General features: G+C 55.7%; 2 protein-coding genes and 1 long non-coding RNA gene across 8 annotated transcripts; 2 read left to right on the forward strand and 1 right to left on the reverse strand.

The window, feature by feature from the left end:
* Positions 1-497: 497 nt before the first annotated feature.
* On the forward strand, positions 498-8,380 carry LOC116580503. The gene is made up of 3 exons (XR_004281676.1): positions 498-798; positions 6,750-6,864; positions 7,904-8,380. It is a non-coding gene; the product is annotated as an uncharacterized LOC116580503 (long non-coding RNA).
* A 1,252-nt stretch (positions 8,381-9,632) lies between these two features.
* On the forward strand, positions 9,633-12,320 carry COPS6 (COP9 signalosome subunit 6). The gene is made up of 10 exons (XM_032326818.1): positions 9,633-9,771; positions 9,993-10,118; positions 10,326-10,457; positions 10,792-10,880; positions 10,971-11,033; positions 11,346-11,393; positions 11,470-11,584; positions 11,677-11,769; positions 11,851-11,951; positions 12,061-12,320. The coding sequence occupies exons 1-10, from the start codon at positions 9,648-9,650 to the stop codon at positions 12,199-12,201; spliced, it is 1,032 nt and encodes a 343-aa protein (XP_032182709.1). The 5' UTR covers positions 9,633-9,647; the 3' UTR covers positions 12,202-12,320.
* An 870-nt stretch (positions 12,321-13,190) lies between these two features.
* MCM7 (minichromosome maintenance complex component 7) lies at positions 13,191-20,339 on the reverse strand. Of its 6 annotated transcripts, none has more exons than XM_032326813.1 (16): positions 19,283-19,681; positions 19,116-19,187; positions 18,918-18,997; positions 18,466-18,630; positions 18,173-18,297; positions 17,915-18,095; positions 17,474-17,611; positions 17,062-17,211; positions 16,799-16,913; positions 16,581-16,712; positions 16,270-16,353; positions 15,645-16,038; positions 15,330-15,413; positions 14,591-14,759; positions 13,701-13,810; positions 13,191-13,559 (listed from the first exon to the last, which is right to left on the reverse strand). In XM_032326813.1, the coding sequence occupies exons 4-16, from the start codon at positions 18,598-18,600 to the stop codon at positions 13,358-13,360; spliced, it is 2,019 nt and encodes a 672-aa protein (XP_032182704.1). In that variant the 5' UTR covers positions 18,601-18,630; positions 18,918-18,997; positions 19,116-19,187; positions 19,283-19,681; the 3' UTR covers positions 13,191-13,357. The 6 variants fall into 6 exon arrangements, with proteins under 6 accessions (XP_032182704.1, XP_032182702.1, XP_032182703.1 ...); XM_032326811.1 differs by having other exon boundaries at positions 19,091-19,187; XM_032326812.1 differs by having other exon boundaries at positions 19,091-19,187; positions 19,566-19,676.
* Positions 20,340-20,463: the final 124 nt, after the last annotated feature.

The following is a 20,463-nucleotide window of genomic DNA, read 5'->3' on the forward strand; positions in this document are numbered from 1 at the left end:
CAAATAAAATAAATAAAATCTTAAAAAAAAAAAAAAGAGTCAGATGCTTAATCAACTGAGCCACCCAGGTGCTTGGCTAAGGGCCCTCTTGACACAGAAGTTTCTCGCACTGACCACGTGCCTGGGGCCTCTCTCTCGTGTGGTACTGATGATCATAGGACCCAAGCTCTGACTGAAGGTGGTCTCACACGTGCGACATTTATAGGGTTTCTCTGTAGCCTGGCCCCTCTGGTGTCTGCTCAGAGCCCTGTGAGCGCGCAGTGCTCTGTCATACCCGGTGCAGCCGCGAGGTCTTTCTCCAGCGGGGACACACTGATGGGTGAGAAGACTTGACTTTTGACAAAAGCATTTCTTGCTGTTTGCTTCTCTCCAGCGTGAGCACCATGATGTTTGCACCATGAAGGTTTGCTTACACAGACGTGGCCTCTCTCTGATGCGAATGATTCGGTGTGTGATGATGAACTTTGACTCTGGCAGAAGGCTTTCCCACAGCCGCTGCATTTATGAGGTTTCTCTGCAGTGAGGATTCTCTGTCCCGTGAGAAGACCTGATCGCCAAGTTTTCCCACAGCGAACGCGCGTGTGAGGTCTCTCCCCAGTGTGCGCCCCTCCAGTGTGTGATCAGACTTGGTTCCTGAAAGATTTCCCTCTAGTGTGGAGCCTCTGGCGTTGAGAAACCTGTGAGCAATTCCTGAAGGCTTTTCCACGCTCCCATTTATATGGTTTCCCCAAGAGAACAAATTCTGACGTCAGTGAGGTGCGTTCTGCCTCGAGTATTTTCCACAGTCAATGTGCAGAAGTGAGTTCTCCCCATGACGGATTTTTCCAGAGCTGAGTAAGGGCTTCCCTCCTGCGTGTTTCCCCAGATGCTAGAATGTGTGGCTTCTGACATAGGCTTTCCCACAATCACTACATAGTAAGGTTTCTTTAGTCTGGGGATTTTCTGATGCTTACCAATGGCTGAGCAACCCAATTTACACTTCTTTTTTTTTTTTAATATTTTATTTATTTATTTGACAGAGATCCCAAGTAGGCAGAGAGGCAGGCAGAGAGTGAGAGGAGGAAACAGGTTCCCTGCTGAGCAGAGAGTCTGATGCAGGGCTCGATCCCAGGACCCCGAGATCATGACCTGAGCCGAAGGCAGAGGCTTAACCCACTGAGCCACCCAGGCGCCCTGCCGATTTACATTTCTTATAAGATCTTTCTTCTTTCTTTTTTTTTTTAATTATTTAAAAATTTTTAAAAGATTTTTTCCATGCCCAGCACGGGGCTTGAACTCACCACCCTGAGACTGAGACCTGAGCTGAAATCAAGAGTTGGACACTTAATCAACTGAACCACCCAGGCGCTCCCCAAGTTTTTTTTTTTTTTTTTTTCAAGTGGGCTCCATGCCCATCATGGGGCTTGAACTCACAAGCTCGTGATCAGGAGTTGTACGCTCTACCGACCATAAGATCCTTCTTCTTATGGGACATTGACATTTCTGTCGGCTTTCCTCTGCTTGCAGGCTTTTTCTCCAGTGGGGGGTGGTTTTCTGGGGAAGACTGTTGCTCTGCTTGAACAGCTGGGGGAAGGGGATACTTTCCTCTCTTTCTTGTAGAATTTTGCTGCTGTTTCTAAACAGCTTGCAAATTTAGAATACTCATCAAGTCTTCCTTTTATATCCGCTCCCCCTGGAGTACTCCGCTTATTCCTGGTTGTCAGTGTTTGGTCTAAGAGAACAGAAAATAGAAAAGGCAAATGTCATCAGTCTCTGTGGTAGAGAAAAGAGACATCCCACAAAAAGTCTAGAATGAGTTACATGCCTCTGAGATAAAGGGGCAGGCAGCCCGGACCCTCGAGGCCGACAGAGCCGCAGCGAGAATTCTGACTCCCCCCTGAATTGCTTGGAGACCCTGAGTCTGTTTCCTCAGGCCTCGTTCATGGATTCTTCTGGGTACAGAATGTGTGTGAAGGCCTCAGGCACTGCCATATGAATTCAGTAGACAGGAGCTGGTGTCACCTCCCAAACGCACCTGCTGGGGCGCCCGGCTGGTTCAGTTGGTGGGACTCTTCCTCTCAGGGTTGTGAGTTCGAGCCCTATGTTGGATGGAGAGATTACTGGAAAAAAAAAAAAAGTAAATAAATAAAAATAGCAACCACAACAAAAAACACTAGCTAAGTGCATTGTCCTTCTTCACGCAGAGGTCAGTATGGGTTTCTGACAGCTGCTAAGAAGAGGAAGTTTAAGAAGGATGCCCCTGTGTTGCACACTCATAATCAACGTCACGTCCATGTTCTTGATGTTTCCATCCTCTGCTCACTGCCTCTGCCCTAGGAAGATATTTCAGCTCTAGCCGCGGCCTGTCCTGCTTGCCTCTGCGTCCCTGCCCCCTGCCCCCCAACCAGCCTGTCACCCCCATTTTGTCACTACCTGTGGTCTCTGGGTGACAGAGGGATGCTGTCAACACACTGGAAGCAGTAACCCATCCAGAGAAGTGGAGAAGGGCCCAATCTGATAGATGAGGAAAAAGAAATGAAGAATAAGCTTCATCTCCTGCTTCCAATGAAATCTGCCTCTCAAATAGATCTTGTCATTAGTTAAGATACTCTGCCATAGTAGGTTCCGTGACAGCCGCCCAAGGGTGTCAAGCCCCAATCCCTGGAACTTCTAAATGCTATTTTATTTGGAAAAGCGGTCTTCACAGATCTAATTAAGTTAAGGAATTCTATAGAAGATCAGCCTTTTGTTTTTAACTGTGGGGAAACTGAACCCAAAGCTCTTGTGCTTGATCCCACTGAGGTAGCGATGCCGTGAGCTGGGAAGAGATTCATAGAAAGGAAGGCCCAGAGGTTTGCTGGCCTTGTTGGCTCAGGACAAGAATCCCCTTAAGGTAATTGCGGTGAGGGCGCCTGGGTGGCTCAGTGGGTTAAGCCTCTGCCTTTGGCTCGGGTCATGATCTCAAGGTCCTGGGATCAAGCCCCGCATCAGGCTCTCTCCTCAGCTCTGCTTCCTCCTCTCTCTCTGCCTGCCTCTCTGCCTACTTGTGATCTCTCTGTCAAATAAATAAAATCTTCTTAAAAAAAAAAAAAAGGTAATTGCGGTGAGTGGAAGGAGCTCCGTGGGGACATAGTTCTCCAGCACCCAGACCTCTATCACATATCTCTGTTTTCACCCTAAGAACAGAAGCCAAAAAACTAAAAAGAACCCTCGGCTTTCAGAATAGAGATTATAAATCCTTTACCGGGAAAGGGGTCCAGCAAAGACTGATGATCTACCCAGGGTCAACATTCTGGTTGGCAGGAGGACGATGCTGCTGGGATGAAAGCTGACAGCACAGGTGGCCCTTGGATGTGGAAAACAAGTCTCTGGCGTGTGTCTTTGTACTTTAATACCTTCTGCTGGATTCTGCGAGCACAGAAGTAGCTCCTAGACTTGTTGACATCTGTAAACGCTTCTTTAGACAAATCAAGGTAATCCACTAACTTTTGCAGAAAATTTGGTTAATTTCCAGTGAATTGCCTTCTGAAGGAGAACAGGGCCTGAGTTATGTTCTTCAAGATTTTATTAATTTATGAGAGAGAGAGAGAGAGAGAGAACATGAGCAGGGGGAGGGGCAGAGGGAGAAGCAGACTCCCCGCTAAGCAGGGAGCCCAATGTGGGGCTCCATCCCAGGACCCCGGGGTCATAACCTGAGCTGAAGGCAGACACCCAGCTGAGCCCCCCATGCACTCCTCGGCCCAGTTCTTAAATGAGGCTCTTCAGCACAAGCAAACCTTCTTCACAACATGTGCTGGGCCAGCCTGGCCAGGAGGCAAACCTGTTGCTATGGGCCACTCAGCTGCCACAGAAACAGACTCCAAGTAAAAGATCAGACTGGGGGCACCTGGGTGGCTCAGTGGGTTAAGCCTCTGCCTTCAGCTCAGGTCATGATCTCAGGCTCCTGGGATGGAGCCCCGCATCAGGTTTTCTGATCAGCAGGGAGCCTGCTTCCTCCTCTCTCTCTGCCAGCCTCTCTGCCTACTTGTGATCTCTCTCTGTCAAATAAATAAATAAAATCTTAAAAAAAAAAAAAAAAAAGAAAAGATCAGACCGGCTCTTGGGTTAAGCCATGTGGATACATCATCATACAATATTGACTGACATTCCTCGAAAAATTTTAAAGGAAATACTGTTCGACTCAATTCTCATATTTTTTTTTTAAGATTTTATTTATTTATTTGACAGAGAGAGATCACAAGTAGGCAGAGAGGCAGGCAGGCAGAGAGAGAGAGGAGGAAGCAGGCTCCCCGCCGAGCAGAGAGCCCGATGCGGGACTCGATCCCAGGACCCTGAGATCATGACCTGAGCCGAAGGCAGCGGCTTAACCCACTGAGCCACCCAGGCGCCCTCAATTCTCATATTTTTAAAAAATATTTATTTGCCAGAGAGAGAGCAAATGCGCACAAGCAGGGGGAGCGGCAGGCAGAGGGAGAAGCGGGCTGCCCACTGAGCAGGGAGCCTGATACGGGACCCGATCCCAGGACCCCATAATCATGACCTGAATCAAAGGCAGACTGACTGAGTCACCCAGGCGCCCCTCTTGTATTTTTAAATTAGGAAAAAGCCATTATTTAATCTAAAAACTGAATTTTGGTTTCTGCAGTCTTCCGCAACTTTATTAGAAGCCAGTCAGCTGCAGGCATGCATGCCTGGGGAGATGAACAGCCGCCGTGGGGACAAGGGCCCGGGTCACAGCCAGCTGTGGCCTATGGAAGGAAGGCAGCTCCCTTCACTGCAAAGAGGCACTGAGACTCTGGGCTCCAGCCCAGCCGCATCTGTGCCCAGAGCCACTCACGGGGCTCGCCCACCCAGGTGCTGTGGCTGTTTATCTGAAAGTGAAAAATTCTGGGTGCCCTGGTGGGGGGTGCTCAGTTGGCTGAGCAAGCGGCAGCCTCTTAATTTTGTCTCAGGTTGTGATCTCAGGGTCGTGAGATTGAGACCAGCGTGGAGCCCACTTAAGATTCTCTCTCCCTCTGCATCCCTGCCCGCCCTGCACCCACTCGCTCTCTCTCCTCTTCTTTAAAAAGGAAGGAAGGAAGGAGGGAACATTCACTTGCACAAAACCTGCATGACTTTTTGCCGCAGCTGAAAATAATGCCAGTCCAGTGAGCTGAACTCACCTGCCAGTTCCTCCACTGCCCAGCTAAGGCCTTCCTGCACTGTGCCGTCCATGGGAAGCACTCGTGGATGTGAGTCTGGTTCCGCCGGGCCTCTAGCCTTAGAGAAGCCTTTAGGACAGGAGAGGTACAGCCGAGCACCTAAATGCGTCTCCAGATGGGTCCTGTGGTCCCATATGCGTGCTCGTGGGTGAGCTGGGGGGTGGGAGCTTGTGCTCAGACGCACAAAGGAGAAAGCTGGGCCCGTTTGCCTAGACAGCAGCTGTGGCCCCGCGGCCCCACGAGCCCCAGCTCTGACTTGGATCCCACCTTCGGATTCTGCGATCTCTCTGCGTCCTGCATCACCCTCCCTTCCCCACTTCCCCCCTGGAGTGGGGGCGTTGTAAGCCCTGATGAAACACTGGGTCATGGCACTAGGCACTCCCCGGGACAGTGAACCCCTAATCCCGGGCAGGGAGCCCTCTGCATGGTGACACCCCAGAGCTGCCGTTGCCACGGGGAAGTGCCTGGTAAAGGGGTGACCCCAAGGAACTAGCACAGCGCTTCTGACCCAAAGGTGAGGATTAAGAGACCCCTCTTCTTCCACGGCTCAGCTCGCAGAGACCATCCTTGCACAGTCTCAGGGCACTTGGTTTAAAGGGGAAAGTGAACTGTGGAATCAGGCATCCATTTCCAATAACAGCTAAAACTGAGCTGGAGTATCGCCATCATTCATTCGGGGTCCAGAAGGTCCCCAGTGCTAGTGCTCCCATCCGTAGAGCTATAGCGGAAGGATGTCCAGACGTCCTGTCTGTCCCTCTCCATCGCTTCGGCCTGCTCTGTCGCCACGTGCCCGGGACTCCCCAGTAGTCAGATGCTTCTCTTGGGCTCTGCCCTGGGATGTTAGACAGGAGGGGCCGGGCAATCAGAGGAAACTGGTCCCCCCAATGGTGGGGGTTCCTGAGCGGGAGGCTGGAGTGGAGGAAGGCCGCCCTTGCTCCTGGGCTGGCCTGGGGACAAGCACGGGCCAGCTGCCCTCTCTACAGTGTGTCTCTCAGTGAACCAAATGGGTTCAAGTTCTTTTTCACTCCTTCCATCTCCGTCTGGACTGCCCTGAAGCCGTGGAGATGGGGCAGCTGCCGGGTCAATCGTCCTGTAGGGTTGGGGCTGCAGCCTGAGGAAAGGCAGCTGGGAAGCATGGTCAGATCTCTCCCAGAGGAAATGCCAAGTGCATGAGCTCTATTATTCCCAAAGCCATGCTGGGAGTGTGGTTGTGGCAGCTGGTAACCCGCTCCAACAGCTACTTCGGGAGCCCAGGTGCCCCTCGCAATCCTCGTCAGGCCTCGGAGGGAAGGCAGCCCTCCTAAACTAAGCTTGGGGAGAGAGCCTGTCACAGAGAGCCAGGAGGTATCCCCACCCCCACCCCAGGGCAGAGGCAGTACGAATTGTGGCTGCTGACCCCAGAGCTTGAGGCCAAAGTCAAAAAACCAGCCTGAGGGTTCAGTTTTCCCTTAGGGGCCTCCATCAGGCCCTGCCCTCGATGTCTGGTCTGGAGGATTAGTCTGGTCTCCCGCTGATTGTTGTTGTAACCCCTGACAAACGGGTTAAATTCCTTGGTCCTTGTTCCTGTAGGGGAAGACATGCCTGAATCCAGCCGCAGGGTCTGGACAGGGTTTGCGGTGGAGAAGCCAAGCCCAAGTGATCTTGCGTGCGGCCCAGTGTCTCTGCTGCTTCTGCACCTAAAGATGTAAGTGGGAACTGGAGGGGGATATGCCCGCAATTTTCCAGCCCCTTAAGAGTTAGAGGGGATTTTCCCATTCAGGGCCTGTTGTGTGCTGCTGGGGACAGTGGGACCCGCAGATGGCTAAGCAGAGAAGGAGGAAGGGAAATCACAGCTTGCATGCCAGGTGCCGTCAGTGTCGGTGCAACAGCGCCACCTGCAGGACACAGCTAGGGGCACACCTGCTCCTGAAGGACTCCAGACCCAGGGGGCTTGGTAATTCTCCAACACAATACTCCCATTTTGGGGTGAATCAAGTCAAAGTTGATGGATGGCAAGATCGGCAGAGCCTAGCAGACCTCACTGGTGAGACAGGAATGGTCTATTTAAGGGCACAGTCCGTGTGCTCCCGGAGGGGTCTTACATGAAGTGGCACTACGGCTTTGTAAGGAACTTGAACCCGAGACGTGGATCAGTAGGGACTGGAGGTCTCAGAGTCTCCCCTGAATGCCTGGGCTTGGTTCCCTGATGGCTCCTGATGAACCCTGATGGGGTGAGCCCTGATGGGGTCCACTGGGGAGCTGCTGCTGCCCAGCTTCAGGGCCAGCTGCCCAAAACTGAAAGCCAATGTCACAGCTCTGCTCAGTGGGCAGAACTCAACACTGTTCTCATCATACATCTGGCCAGCACTCCCCACGAGGAGGCTGGTGACATTTCGCTGACTTGGGCTGTCAGCCAATGGCTGGCTGCTCGCTTGGCCCCTTGAAGCTGACAGAGAAGATGAAAGTCATGTGCTTTGGGAGCAGTGAACACACCTTAGCTCTGACAGTCGAGTCACTCGTGTGCTTGCCCATGGTGGGGACCTGGTCTCTGGTAAGACTGGCACTTTTAAGATGCTGATCAAGTCTGTACTGACCAGAAGCTCCCGCCCACACCTAAACCAATTCCATTGAACCTTCGACACCTCCTCGGGTCTTTCTTGGTGCTGATGTCCCTGTTCTAGTCTGATCCCCTGACTTAGGCCGCATCATTATGGCCCTTGAAACTAAACCGTGTCATGTTTTAGGTTTTGCAGACCATCTACAGTCTGACATTGGGGTGCATGAAGCTTTATCTCACAAAAGCTACCCAACAATGGGTCAGTAGTCAAGGTGTTGCGTGGACATCCTACACTCCCCACCATCCTCAGCATCTGAGTCCCAAGGGCTGGGACGGCCTCCTCCAGATCATCCTGACCTCCCTTACCTCCTCCTGGCCCACAGACCTTGGTAAGACATCCTGGTTGCTAAACGTGGCTGTTCCCTGAAAGTGTTCGTCTCCTCCTGCTCAGCCATCTCTTGGGTAACAATCAGGATGAAAGGAAGGCTTTCTAGACTTGTTTTGAAAATTAAAGATTCTGTCCTGACCATTTCTGGGTTTGACACTTCTCTCCCTCCCCCCGCCCCCCACTGCATGGCTACCCCGGGGCCAGCCTGGTGGTAGCCAAAAGGGAGCCTAGGGAATTCCAATCCTCTGGGTACAGCCCAGCCAAAAGGGAGCTTAGCGAATTCCAACTTAATTCTGCTTCAGCCACCAGGATTCTCTTCATGGACTGACATAATGCTAGATCATGAAGACAATGCTCTCCAGCTCCCCCACAGTGTGCTGTGGCGGGCTGAACAGTGGCCCCCCAAAACAGCCAGGTCCCAATCTTTGGAACCTGTGAATGTTACTTTACAGGGAAAAGAGATTTTGCAAATCTCATTAAAATATGGATCTTCAGATGGGAGATTATTGTGGATTTATAATTAAGATCTTCAGATTGGGAGACTGTCAGGGATTTATGATTAGGTTAAGGATCTTCAGATGGGGAGATTATCCTGGGTTATCCCAGTGGACACGACGTGGAATGCAGGGGGTCTTTATAGGAAGGAAGCAGGGAGGCGGTTTTATTACCGAAGGTGATGTGACAAAGGGAACAGAGGGACAAAGAAAGAGATTCGAAGACGCTGCTAAAAGACTGGACTTGAAGATAGAAAGTGATAAAGCAGCACACATCTCCGGTACCTGCTGCCTGTGGGCGCTGGGGTGGGCTCTGCGGGGTCGGGACACAGGTGTCCACCTGCTTTCTGAGGGCTTACACTTTGGGTGTGGCACGGACACACAGTAAAAGAGCCAGCGGGACAAACTGTAGAGGCAGCAAGGGGGGTGAACGCAGCCCTCAGCCTGCTCGAGTGTAGGAGTGGGGGGAGGTCTGGAGAGGGCGAGGTTTGCCACAAGCCAGTTTTGCGAGGCTGCTGGAGACGGAGGGTAGAGAGGTGGGGAAGGCTGAGTGCTGGGGATGTCCCTAGTCCTGTGGGGAATACGGTATTTGGAGGAAAACCACTTCAAAATAACCATCCGCTGAGAACTACTTGGGTTCCTGTGTGTCAGGTGTGGCGTTGGTCACAGAGGCCCTCACGTGGGAGCGAGCGGGGCATGCGAAGGGAACTGCCGCGAGAGCCCGTGCGCCTGCAGCAGGAGGTCCAAGGGGCAGAGCAGAGGACAGGCCGGCTGGCAGGCGGGGCCGGATACTGCAGGGCCTTGCACGCGGCTTGGATTTCACCCTGAGGGCAGACACATGATTTTTCATTTCTCCTGCAACAGCCTTAGGAACTAGGCCGTTTTATTCCAATTTTACTGACGAGGACGATAAGGTTGGGAGGGATCAGAGTTAAGCTATTTGTTCCAGGGCTTCCGCAGCTGCAGGTGACACCCAGGACCGGGTCTTCCTGAGCCCGGCGGCCTCGGGGCAGCACGCCCCGTCCGCCGAGGCCCCGCGCCCACTGAGCATGCGCCGCCGACCTACGGAAGCCGGCAGGGAGGGGGCGGGGCCGAGGCTGGCGGGCGCGGGGAAAATGGCGGCGGCGGCGAACGGGACTGGAGGGAGCAGCGGGATGGAGGTGGATGCAGCAGGTAACGGGCCTCGCGGGGGCCTCCTCTGGTGACGCCCCTCGGGGAGCGACAAGGCCCCCCTGGACTCCCGGGAGGAGTCAGCAGGCAGGACGGCAACACCTCCCCCTGGACTAATCTGCGGGAGGGATGTCTGGCTCCGGCTCCGCGGTCTCCCGCTCGCAGCCCCGAGGCAGAATGTGCCGCGCGGAATCCGACTCGCCCTCCTTTTCCTCCACCCTCAGTAGTCCCCAGCGTGATGGCCTCCGGCGTGACGGGGAGCGTCTCCGTCGCTCTTCATCCCCTCGTCATTCTCAACATTTCAGACCATTGGATTCGCATGCGCTCCCAGGAGGGGCGGCCTATGCAGGGTGAGTGTTCGGCGTAGTTCTCCCACCTCCTCTCGGTCACCTCCCCCAAATAGGGGTCTTTGCCCATTCCGTCCCTGAGACCGGTTCCCCGTCCCCCAGGTCACCGTGGCTCCACGGTGGTTCACACGGACCTCGACCCTTGGGCTTGTAGTGATGAGGGCCAAGATTCCTCACCCTCAGGTCTCACGTGTCGTTCTCTCCCCGCAGTGATCGGGGCTCTGATCGGGAAACAGGAGGGCCGAAATATCGAGGTGATGAACTCCTTTGAGCTGCTCTCCCACACTGTGGAGGAGAAGATTATCATTGACAAGGAATATTACTACACCAAGGAGGAGCAGTGTGAGAGGGGAAGAGGCTTGGAGGGGGAGGGAGGAGTGGGAGTGAGAAACAAAGGCAGAGTCGGGGAGATGCCCGGGTGTTGGGAAGAAACAGAATGGGACAAGAAGGGGCGGGGGAGTGAGAGTAGTGGGAAGGATCTCAGAAAGAGACCGCATTTAGGCATTCCCCCCAAATGACAGTAAAGGACAAGAGAAGATAGAAGGGATTAATTATTGTGAGTTGAGCCAGGAGTTGAGTGCGGAGGGGAGAAGTCGGTGAAAAATATGCCAGGCGCTTCCAGTTACGGGAGGGTGGTTTAAAGAAAGAACCCTGTGCTCTGGTTCTTTCTCCGCAGTCAAACAGGTGTTCAAGGAACTGGAGTTTCTGGGCTGGTATACCACCGGTGGGCCGCCTGACCCCTCCGACATCCACGTCCACAAGCAGGTACACGTGCTCACACGTGCGTGCTGGGGGAGAGTGACGGGAGGGAGAAAGATGGGCCTTGACACTCGTGCCCACCATCCCCTCGTCCAGGTGTGCGAGATCATCGAGAGCCCACTCTTTCTTAAGTTGAACCCTATGACCAAGCACACAGATGTGAGTAATGCTGACCCCGTGCCTGTTTGGTAGCCCCACCCCTACCCCCGGCCTGTCCTTCCTTTCCCATCTCTGTCCGGCTGAATCTTCACCTGAGGGGTATTCCCCCACTCAGCAGCTGTGACTTTGGGTTAGTCATTAAACCTCTAAACTGCTTTTTGCCTCACGTGTGAGATGGGGATTATCCTTACTTCAGTGGGTCTTTGGGAAGATTGGATGGAAAAGTCTACGGTGGAAGAGCCAAGCCCAGCGTTTGGCCTGTAGTAGCTCAGGGGCACTTGATGTCACGCCGTCTCCGCTGTTTCTTTACAGCTTCCCGTCAGCGTTTTTGAGTCTGTCATCGATATAATCAATGGAGAGGTAATGGCCTGCCCTTCAGCCCTCTGATCCTGCCCCGGGCCTTTCCTGCTTCTGACTCTGCCTTTGTGCCCTGTAGGCCACCATGCTGTTTGCTGAACTGACCTACACTCTGGCCACGGAGGAAGCCGAACGCATTGGTGTGGACCATGTAGCCCGGATGACAGCCACTGGCAGCGGCGAGAACTCCACGGGTAAGGAAGGCGGGAGGGGTTTCCTCGGCCGTGGGGCTAGAAAGTCTGGCCACGTTCATTTTACACGTTGGCCCGTTCCTGTCTCCCTGCAGTGGCCGAGCACCTGATCGCGCAACACAGCGCCATTAAGATGCTGCACAGCCGGGTCAAGCTCATCTTGGAGTACGTCAAGGCCTCCGAAGCGGGTAGGACAGTCTCCCTGGCACTCCTCTCCCTCCTGGGGAGATGACAGCATCTACATTAACGCAGTCCTTTTGCGCCTTTAGGAGAGGTCCCCTTCAACCATGAGATCCTGCGGGAGGCCTATGCTCTGTGTCATTGCCTACCAGTGCTCAGCACAGACAAGTTCAAGACAGACTTTTATGATGTGAGTATAAAACCCAGGCTGGGGAGGTGGGGCTTTTGTACATCATGTCTGTGTATGCAGGACACGGGACAGTCCGCTGTCCCCCGGACAACTGGTCTTTTCCTTCCAGCAATGCAATGACGTGGGGCTCATGGCCTACCTTGGCACCATCACCAAAACCTGCAACACCATGAACCAGTTTGTGAACAAGTTCAACGTCCTCTACGATCGACAAGGCATCGGCAGGCGGATGCGGGGGCTCTTCTTCTGAGAGGGTATTTGAAGGGACGACACACAGGTCGGACAATGGTCCCACAGGGGAGGGGTGTCACACTACCATAGAAAAACCTCCTGTCGATAATAAAAGGGGAGCAGCCCCTCAGCACCCCTTCCAGTGGCTCTGTCCTCTCTGTTGGGCACCACACAGCCTTCTCAACTTGGATCTTAAGGAAGGGCCTTGGTTCCAGCCTTGCTCAGGCAGGACAGCCTGCAGTGGTGGGGAGCTCGCTGCCACTTGAGGTGACCCCAGGTCTGGTCAGGTGAAGGAGTCTACATTTGAGCCAAAGGCTGCCTGCTTCCGCCTAAGTGAGCCGTTTCTTAAGGTCTCCCTAGGACAGCAGTGCAGAGACCAATTCTATACACCTGACTAGTGACTGATTCTCCAAGCTAAGTGAATTGGTCTTTTTTGGACAACCCGGAAGCTTTATGGGCCCGGTCTACTGCCAAGAGGAAGTTTTCTCTTCACGCTAATGTTCAGTGCTTATGACAGCGCCACATCTGACCCTTGGCACCTCACCCCTAGCAGGTCGGGGGGCTCCAGTCACCACACTAGAGAGCCAGGTGTGAATGTGGGAACTGGTACCTGTGATCACCTGTCCGTGGTGTCCTACCTGCCTGTGCCACCCTGCAGCTCCCTGTCCTCACCCCTGAACAAAGCTTTAGAGGGAGAGTTGGCAACAGAAGGTCTGAGCATTGAGGCATTTCAGGAAGCAGACAAGGGGAGGAGTTGCCTGGAAGCCTTGTGGTTCACCTCCGCAAGGTGAACCTCCAGAGCCGGGAGGCACAGTAGGACCGGGAAAGGGACTGGAGACCAATCTTTCATGTCATCTCCGCACAGCGGACTTACAGGCTGGGGACACAGCAAGGAGTAACAGTGCCTGGCAGGTAGAGCGGGCGCATTACTCAGTCAGTTTATGGAGTGAACCGGGTAAGAAGCACGAAGGGAACAAGGTAAGAATCTAGAAAATTCTTAAAACCCTGTCTGAATAGAATAAAACAACCTATAAACACTTTATTAGCAAAAAGAATAAAATGAGTGCAGTTCAGGAGAAACGAGGGGGTCCTCTTTTCCCCTCAAAGGCACCACGGGCTCTTATGGGGGGCGGGGGTCACCACACGGAACGCAGAGTCTCACCAGCAGGATGGACTCAGACAAAAGTGATCCGTGTCCGGGCGGTATTAACCTGCCAGACGTTTAACTCCTCGTACTCATCGAGCGCCGCTTGGAACTGGGCAGGGGTGAAGCCCCGGGAGATGCAGCGCTGCTCCGCCTCTGCAAAGCGCACGCTCCGGCCGTCGGAGACCAGCTCCCGCACAGTGGCAAATATCACGTCCGCGGGCCTCTGGGTCCTGTAGGGAACAGCAGGGCGGTGTAAGGTCAGAGGACCGTCGGCCGTGTTAGCGCCGAGGCCAGCACCACACACGTGAGGATGCGGGAGCCGTAGGCTAAGTCGCCGGGGCAGGTGAGGCACGGGGCCTGGTGTGGCTCACCTCGCCGCCTGCCCCTTGTCGCCCAGCAGGGAGTCCTTGGACATCTCCATGAGCCTGATGGCTTCGTTCACATCTTCCTTCTCCACCGTGTCCACCATCCGCAGCCGCGCCTGCGGGGAAGGGAGGGAGAGATGGGCACGGGAGGAGGGGAGGGAACCACCTCAGGGGACCCCCCCACCCCGCTCCAGCTTCAAGAAGGGCAGCCCCGAAGACGAGAGGAGAGCCCCCCGCCCAGCAGCCGCAGTGCGGGGCCGGCACTGTCAGACCGAGACAAGTGCAATGCGCGGGCAGCGTCCAGCAATTGCCCAAGTCTCCGCCTTGCAACGCTGGCCAGTCCCGGGCTTCCGCTGTCCTGTGAGGGAGACCAGACCCTCCGGAGCACCCCTGGGCTCCCCACCACGACAGACAGAGCAGGGGGAGCTCGGCCAGGAAGGCGGCTGGCAGAGAGGTCGCGTCCCCGGGGCTCGGGAAGTGCTAGCTCAGCAGTAGGTCAGGTAATCACACTACCTGCACGAACAGCACTTTGGAGCCCCCGGGACCAAGGTCCAAGGTGTGCGGACAGAACTGCAGGTTTCTAGCAAGGACGGAGGACACGGGGGAGCGCAGGCGACCCCCTCCCCCCCGCCGTGAGGCTGGAGCAGCGGGGCAGGCCTCTCCCTCCAGGGACGCCGTGCGTGCCCTGCCGGAGCAGCAAGTACCCACAGTGCGGTAGCCCGCAGGACCGCTATCTGCACTGTCAGCACTTTAGCACCGGCAGGGCCTGAGCGGGAGGGAGGCGGCCGCGGGTACAGCGGGGCCGGGGTGCTGGGGGGTGGTGGTGAGGGGGCTGAGGGCTGCCCGGGGAATGTTGGAACGGCCCCCCCGCCGGTGGAGCGGGCCCGGGCGCTCACCAGAGCCGTGGACAGCCGCAGGATGGCCAGCAGGGTCCGGGCGGAAGTGTAGGTGGCGTCCTTGCTGGCCCAGGCCTCCCGCCTCATCTCCACGTACGCGGCCGTGATGTAGTCGGCCAGAGACTCCGGCACCGTGGGCTGCTTCTCCCGGCACATGGCGATGTAACGTCTGCGGAACAGGTTTGTGGGAAAGCAAGAGTTCTCCACTGAAGGCAACACCTGCTCCCCCAAGTAGGAGAAACAAATTCGCTTGAGCACCGCTGGAGTTCTCCCACTGGCACCTTCCAAATGACTTCAAAGTTCTCAGAAAAAGGATTTTACAGGAAAAATCCACCAGTCATAAAAGATGGTCAAGTCCCCTCTCCTGAACCTAGGACGGGGGCCCCACTGTGCTTTGTTGACTGCAATAGAACAAGAGAACAGGGACAAGACAAGGAGAACTGGGGGCTCCTGGGGCCCCTCGGAGCAAACCCATCAACTCCACGGAACAGGGTCCAGCCACTCCTGAAATCTGGACCTGCCTCCACCCGAGACGGGCAGCTGGCGAGAAAGGCTCTGATGCTAGGTCTTGTGAGGCCACCAGCGGGGTGGGGGTGGGCACAGACTCCCTGCTCTCAGCCCCAGAGGCGAACGGGGCGGTGGTGAGAAACACCCGATTCCAGGAGACGCACACACGGCCCAAGCTGCTGCCATGTGGGGGGACGGGCCCGGCACGCTGGCCTTGCCCCCGCTGTCCTACCTCATCAGCTTCATGTCCAAGGGTTCAAACTGAGCTGGGGGCTGGCGGCTGTGCTGGTGCACGTAGGTGATGTGCTGGGCCAACCTGGGCAGAGCGGAGGCAAGCAGACATGTTCTCCTTGGGGCCACCTATGCTGTGCCCCGTCCCTCTACCCACGGCTCAGCCCACCCGCTCTTCACAGTGTGGAATCCTCACTGGGGTTTTAGTCCCGACTCCCTATCTCCCGTAGGCAGGGAACTGGAGGGGTTTCCAACACCTCCTCCCTCCCCACGGAGCACTAGGGCGGTGTGTTCTGGAGCGCTGAGCTCCACTTACCGTAAGTCATTGTCCCGGTCAGGCCGGTCCTGGATCAGCCACAGGAGATCGAATCGGGAGAGCAGTGCAGCAGGAAGCTGTATGTTCTGCTCCAGGCTGCGGCGAGGGTTGTAGCGCCCGTAGGCAGGGTTGGCGGCAGCCAGGATGGAACAGCGGGCGTTGAGCGTGGTGAGAATGCCGGCCTTGGCAATGGAGATGGTCTGCTGTTCCATGACCTCGTGGATGGCCGTGCGGTCGGCCTCCGCCATCTTGTCAAACTCGTCGATGCAGCACACGCCCTGGTCGGCCAGCACCAGGGCCCCGCCCTCCAAGGTCAGCTCTCCGGTCACCGAGTCTCTGAGCACAGCTGCTGTGAGCCCCACTCCCGAGGAGCCCCGGCCCGTGGTGTACTGGCCTAAATGACACCATCAGGAACAGGGAAGAAGCAGACACGTTGAAGAGGAAAAGAACAAGGGAAGAAACAAGGACAGGACGGAGGTGGGGCCCGCCAGGTCCGGGGCTTCCGGAGGCCTCTGAAATCGAGTGTTGGCTCTGGAACCACGTGTCCTCCCCGACCCCCCGAGGAACAGAGAAGCATAGGGCCCCGCTGTCTGGTGCATTCACCCCTCCCAGGGTTGTTACTCACTGCGGGGCGCCAGGCGATCGATGTAAGACAGGAGCTGAGACTTGGCCACACCGGGATCCCCCATCAGGCAGATGTTGATGTTGCCTGGAAGAGGGGTTGAACTCCAGCTGACCCCTTCTCTCCACGCGCGCTGCCCGACAACACGTACTCCTGAGATGCTCCCCGACAGCCAGCGCTACTTCTCAAACCCCCACCCCGCCCCGTGCCCACGAAGCCCGCATACTCTCTTATTCTGTGACACAGAGGTCCCAGATTTGACTTGTCACAGGACGCTGGACCCTTGACATTCTGGCTCCCTCCCCCAGGCTTACCCCTGATCTTCATGCCCCGAGGAGACTGGTCGACCCCTCCCACCAGCAGAAGCAGCAGAGCCTTTTTCACGTCTTCGTGCCCATAGATCTCTGGGGCGATGGAGGCCGCCAGCTTCTCATAGAAATCCTCCTCTGCGGGGAAGTTTAGAGTACTTGCTGGGGGGATGGGGGGGAATCAGAAAGAAAACCCCGTTCCCAGGCCCGCCCAGGCCCCGCACCTGCAATGTGCCGCAGCTCCTCCGCGCTCAGCTCTCCTGCCGCAGCCTCGTCGTCGTCGCTCTTGTTCATCTTCACGACCCGATGGGCCTCCAGGTAGGTTTCAGAGAGGAGACCCTTGGGTGGGAAAACGCCAGGACACGGATGAAGGCCCTTTCACTGGCATTTGTGCTACTTTGCCACTGACGGTTCTCTTGGAGGGGAGTGGTGGCGAGAACGGAGGCAGAGAAAGCGCATCTTTCCTCCTTTCAAGCCCCTTTCCTACCTGTACGACCTGTCGGAACCCAGTGCGCAGGATCGGCAAGAAGATACCAGTGACACTGACGTGGTCCCCGGGCTGGGCGAGCCTCGTGTTCTCGCCTTCTACCAGCACGGTGATGCTCCGAGGGATGTTTCCCACAGGCACTTGGTCACTCTATAGGAGAGAAAGCCCGTGGGCAAGGAGGAAGGTACATGAAGCCGACGAGGCCCTCATCTCTGGCCTACGCATCCCACCCCGCTTCTCAGCCTGAGGAGCCAAAAGAAGGTACCCTGAGATCATCTTCGCCAAATCTCCCTCCTGCTCTAGGTCACCCCTCTGCCTCAGCCTCTTTTTCTTCCTTCCGCTCTGCAAGTGGCTGCGGAACCTGAGTGGACACCTCAACTCTCTTTCCCCAGTCCCTGTACCCCAAACTCACATGTTCCTGCATCTTCATCTCCTGGAATTTGATGAATTTGGAGCCGCGCGTCTGCAGATACAGCCGCCCTCCTGAGCGGTTGGTCTGGCACTCTTGGCTCGGGCACATGATCAGAGGCATGAAAGTAGGGGACTGGATCTGGGATGTGAGGAAGGAAAAGCAGAAGGAAACGAAGTCAGTCACCTGAGTGAACACTTCCTCCCCACAGCACACACCACAAATGGTGAAGGAGGTCTTGACCCGTCCTGAGCGAAATGATGATACGAACAAAAAACACAAAAGAGATGAAACGACTACTACAGACCAAAAAAAGACCAGCCAATGAATACAGTCACGTTTTGCAAGAATAAAATAAACGACAAATAAATATCATCACACAAACTAGTTCTGGGCAAAATCACCAACAATTAAATGTGTTTCTATTCCTTGCTCTGTACGTACCGGTTGGTAGGTCTCCGCCCCACACTGGTCACAAGTGTAAGTGGCCACCACCATTCTGGGTTTGACTTCAGAGACACGAGTGACAATTCCACGCACAGTGACCAATTTCCCCACAGAGTCAGCCCGCACTTCCCGGATCACACGAGGCTTGTTACTGCTTGGGCCTTGAAAGTACAGCTCGCTACGTGTAGAAAATGGTCACATTAACGTCCTGGAGAACAAATTCCCACAGCACCCCCCCCCACGGAGACCACTCACAATCTGCGCATGAGCTCAGGGGGGTATTGGTTTTGCGGGCTTCGGGCTGCCCCAGGATCACGGCTACGCTGCTCCATCATCAGCCGGTGCTCGATGTAAACATCCAGAACATCTTTGTTTACCACCTAAAGAAAGATGAGAAAAACGAGGAGCTGGATGAGGTAAGCAAAGACCATGAAGGGCACGAGGCAGCACTGACTGCTCTCTTTCTGCCAGCAAGAAAATCACCAGTATCCGAGAAGCTTCCCAAAAGCAACTTGTCCCTCGCCCTGCGGTTTTCTGCAACCACTCACCTCCCTCTCCTTGTACTGAGGAAGCAGCTCCTGCACAGCATCAGCGAAGAGCCTTACATAGCGCCTGGCGTTCTCACAGATGGAGTCCACCAACTCGGGGTCATCCTCGGCTACATCGTCTAGGTCTACGTACATTGCCACTTGCTCCCGATGAGCCAGTCGAACCTGTGGCAAGAAGAGACAGCAACGGAGCCACGCTTTACCGGGCCTGGCAGTGTCCACCCGCCATAGCGGGGAAAGACCAAGCAATACTCCCTTCTCAGCCCCCCAAAGACATCCTAACTCGTAAAGTACACTCTGATCTTTAAACATGTACAACTACACCCACTTACTAAGTACTAAATAGAACACCCCAGCGATCACTTACAACATATACTTAAGAAAATCAACCTGAACACCTTTTACAACTCCTTAAGCAAACACCCATTCCCCCCACTTTATCTTGAACTTACCAACTGGTTCCCATATTTGAACTGTTTCTTGCCAAATTCATCATCCTGATAAAACTCCTGTAGGAATTTCTTAACCTTTTCTGGAAAAAAAATGTAAAACCACCAGAATCAGTCTTTCAGATACTTTGCCAAAAAACCCCTTGATGCAAACCTAAAAAACTCGCTTCGCTTACAAAATGTATGAAGTAATCAGTTTACATGAACATCGAAGAAAGCCTTTGTAATTCTCCCCAAGTAGAACAGAACTCCTTCTCACAAGTCCGTTCCTACCTACGGAAGAAGGGGCCCCGGGCAGTTAGAGCATTACCCAAAAACCTACGCCCGCCCCCAGGGAATTCCAGGCTCTTAGTTAAAATTCTCAGTACCCCTTTCCCAAAGGGCTCCCGCACTCCGCCACACACTCCGAGCTCAAGGTTCTCAGCTTTTCTTCCACGCCTAAGAGTCCGCCTTTTCTTTCGGGCTCCTCAACCTCTCCACTAGGCCCGTGCTCCACCCCACCCCCTCTCCCGCCACTGCTTCCGCTCTTAGTAAACAAAGAAGCACATGGGCCCAGATGCAGCCGCCTCACAGCCCGGGATTCCTCCGCCCAAGGCGGGAGCCCGTCCGGCGATTGGCCCGCTCGTCCAAGGCCGCCCCGCGCCGCCGCACCACCTCCTCCCCGGGGCTTCCGCGAAGCCCCCCAGTTCCAGGCACGCCCCCGCCCCGAGCAGCTCTCTCCAGGGCCGCCGCGCGGAAGGACACTGTTTACACACGACACTCCCTCCAGCGACGTCGCGCAACTTCCGCCCGCCTTCACTTCCGCTTGGAGGTTGGCCTAAAGTGGCCAATCCCGACGCGCAGCGGCCCGGGCCCGCCCGCCCCCGGGACTCCGGCGCGTCTCCGAGGGACGCGGGCGCTCCGAATGCTTAAGGGCGCGGAGTTAAGCGAACCCGGGGTGGCCGTCCCTGCGGACGCGGGGCCCTTGGACAGGGTCTCCTGAGCTCTTGGTTTCTCCTGGGCGCGACCCTCTCCTCTGGAGCCCCCAGCCCGGCTATCAGACCCCCCACACCCCGCGAACCCCCCACTCCTACCCCAAACAAGATGACCGACTCTTCTCCGACCTCGGTGGCCCGCGCGCCTCTCAGGCACTGTCTGCCTCGGCCCCGCCGCCTCCCGATCCTGCCTCTGGCCTCGCGCACCGACCCCAGACCCCCAGGACGCCGGTTCACACCAACAGGTGTTGGCCGGAAGGCTTCCTGCGCAGGACGCTCCTCCCAAGTTTGCACACCCTCACCTTTCTCGAGCACGTAGTCCTTAACTGCCATTGCCCGTGCGGCAGCAGTTGGCGAGTTCAAGGTTCTCACTCCTGGGACGGCAGAAAGCGTCCGCGCGGCGGGCTACTCAGGACCAACCGAAATTGGCGCGAAACGTCGCGCCCCACGTGACCGGCGCCGCTGCGAGCAGGCCTATCAGAGAGGAGGCTCTTCGCCCCTCCCAGGCCCCAGCCTCGGCCAATTACCCAGCGAGCGTGGACTGAGTGACGGGGCAGCATCGCGGGCACCGGGAG

Source organism: Mustela erminea, chromosome 20 (genome assembly GCF_009829155.1).
Source record: "Mustela erminea isolate mMusErm1 chromosome 20, mMusErm1.Pri, whole genome shotgun sequence".
In the NCBI taxonomy this organism is placed as follows: Eukaryota; Metazoa; Chordata; class Mammalia; order Carnivora; family Mustelidae; genus Mustela; species Mustela erminea.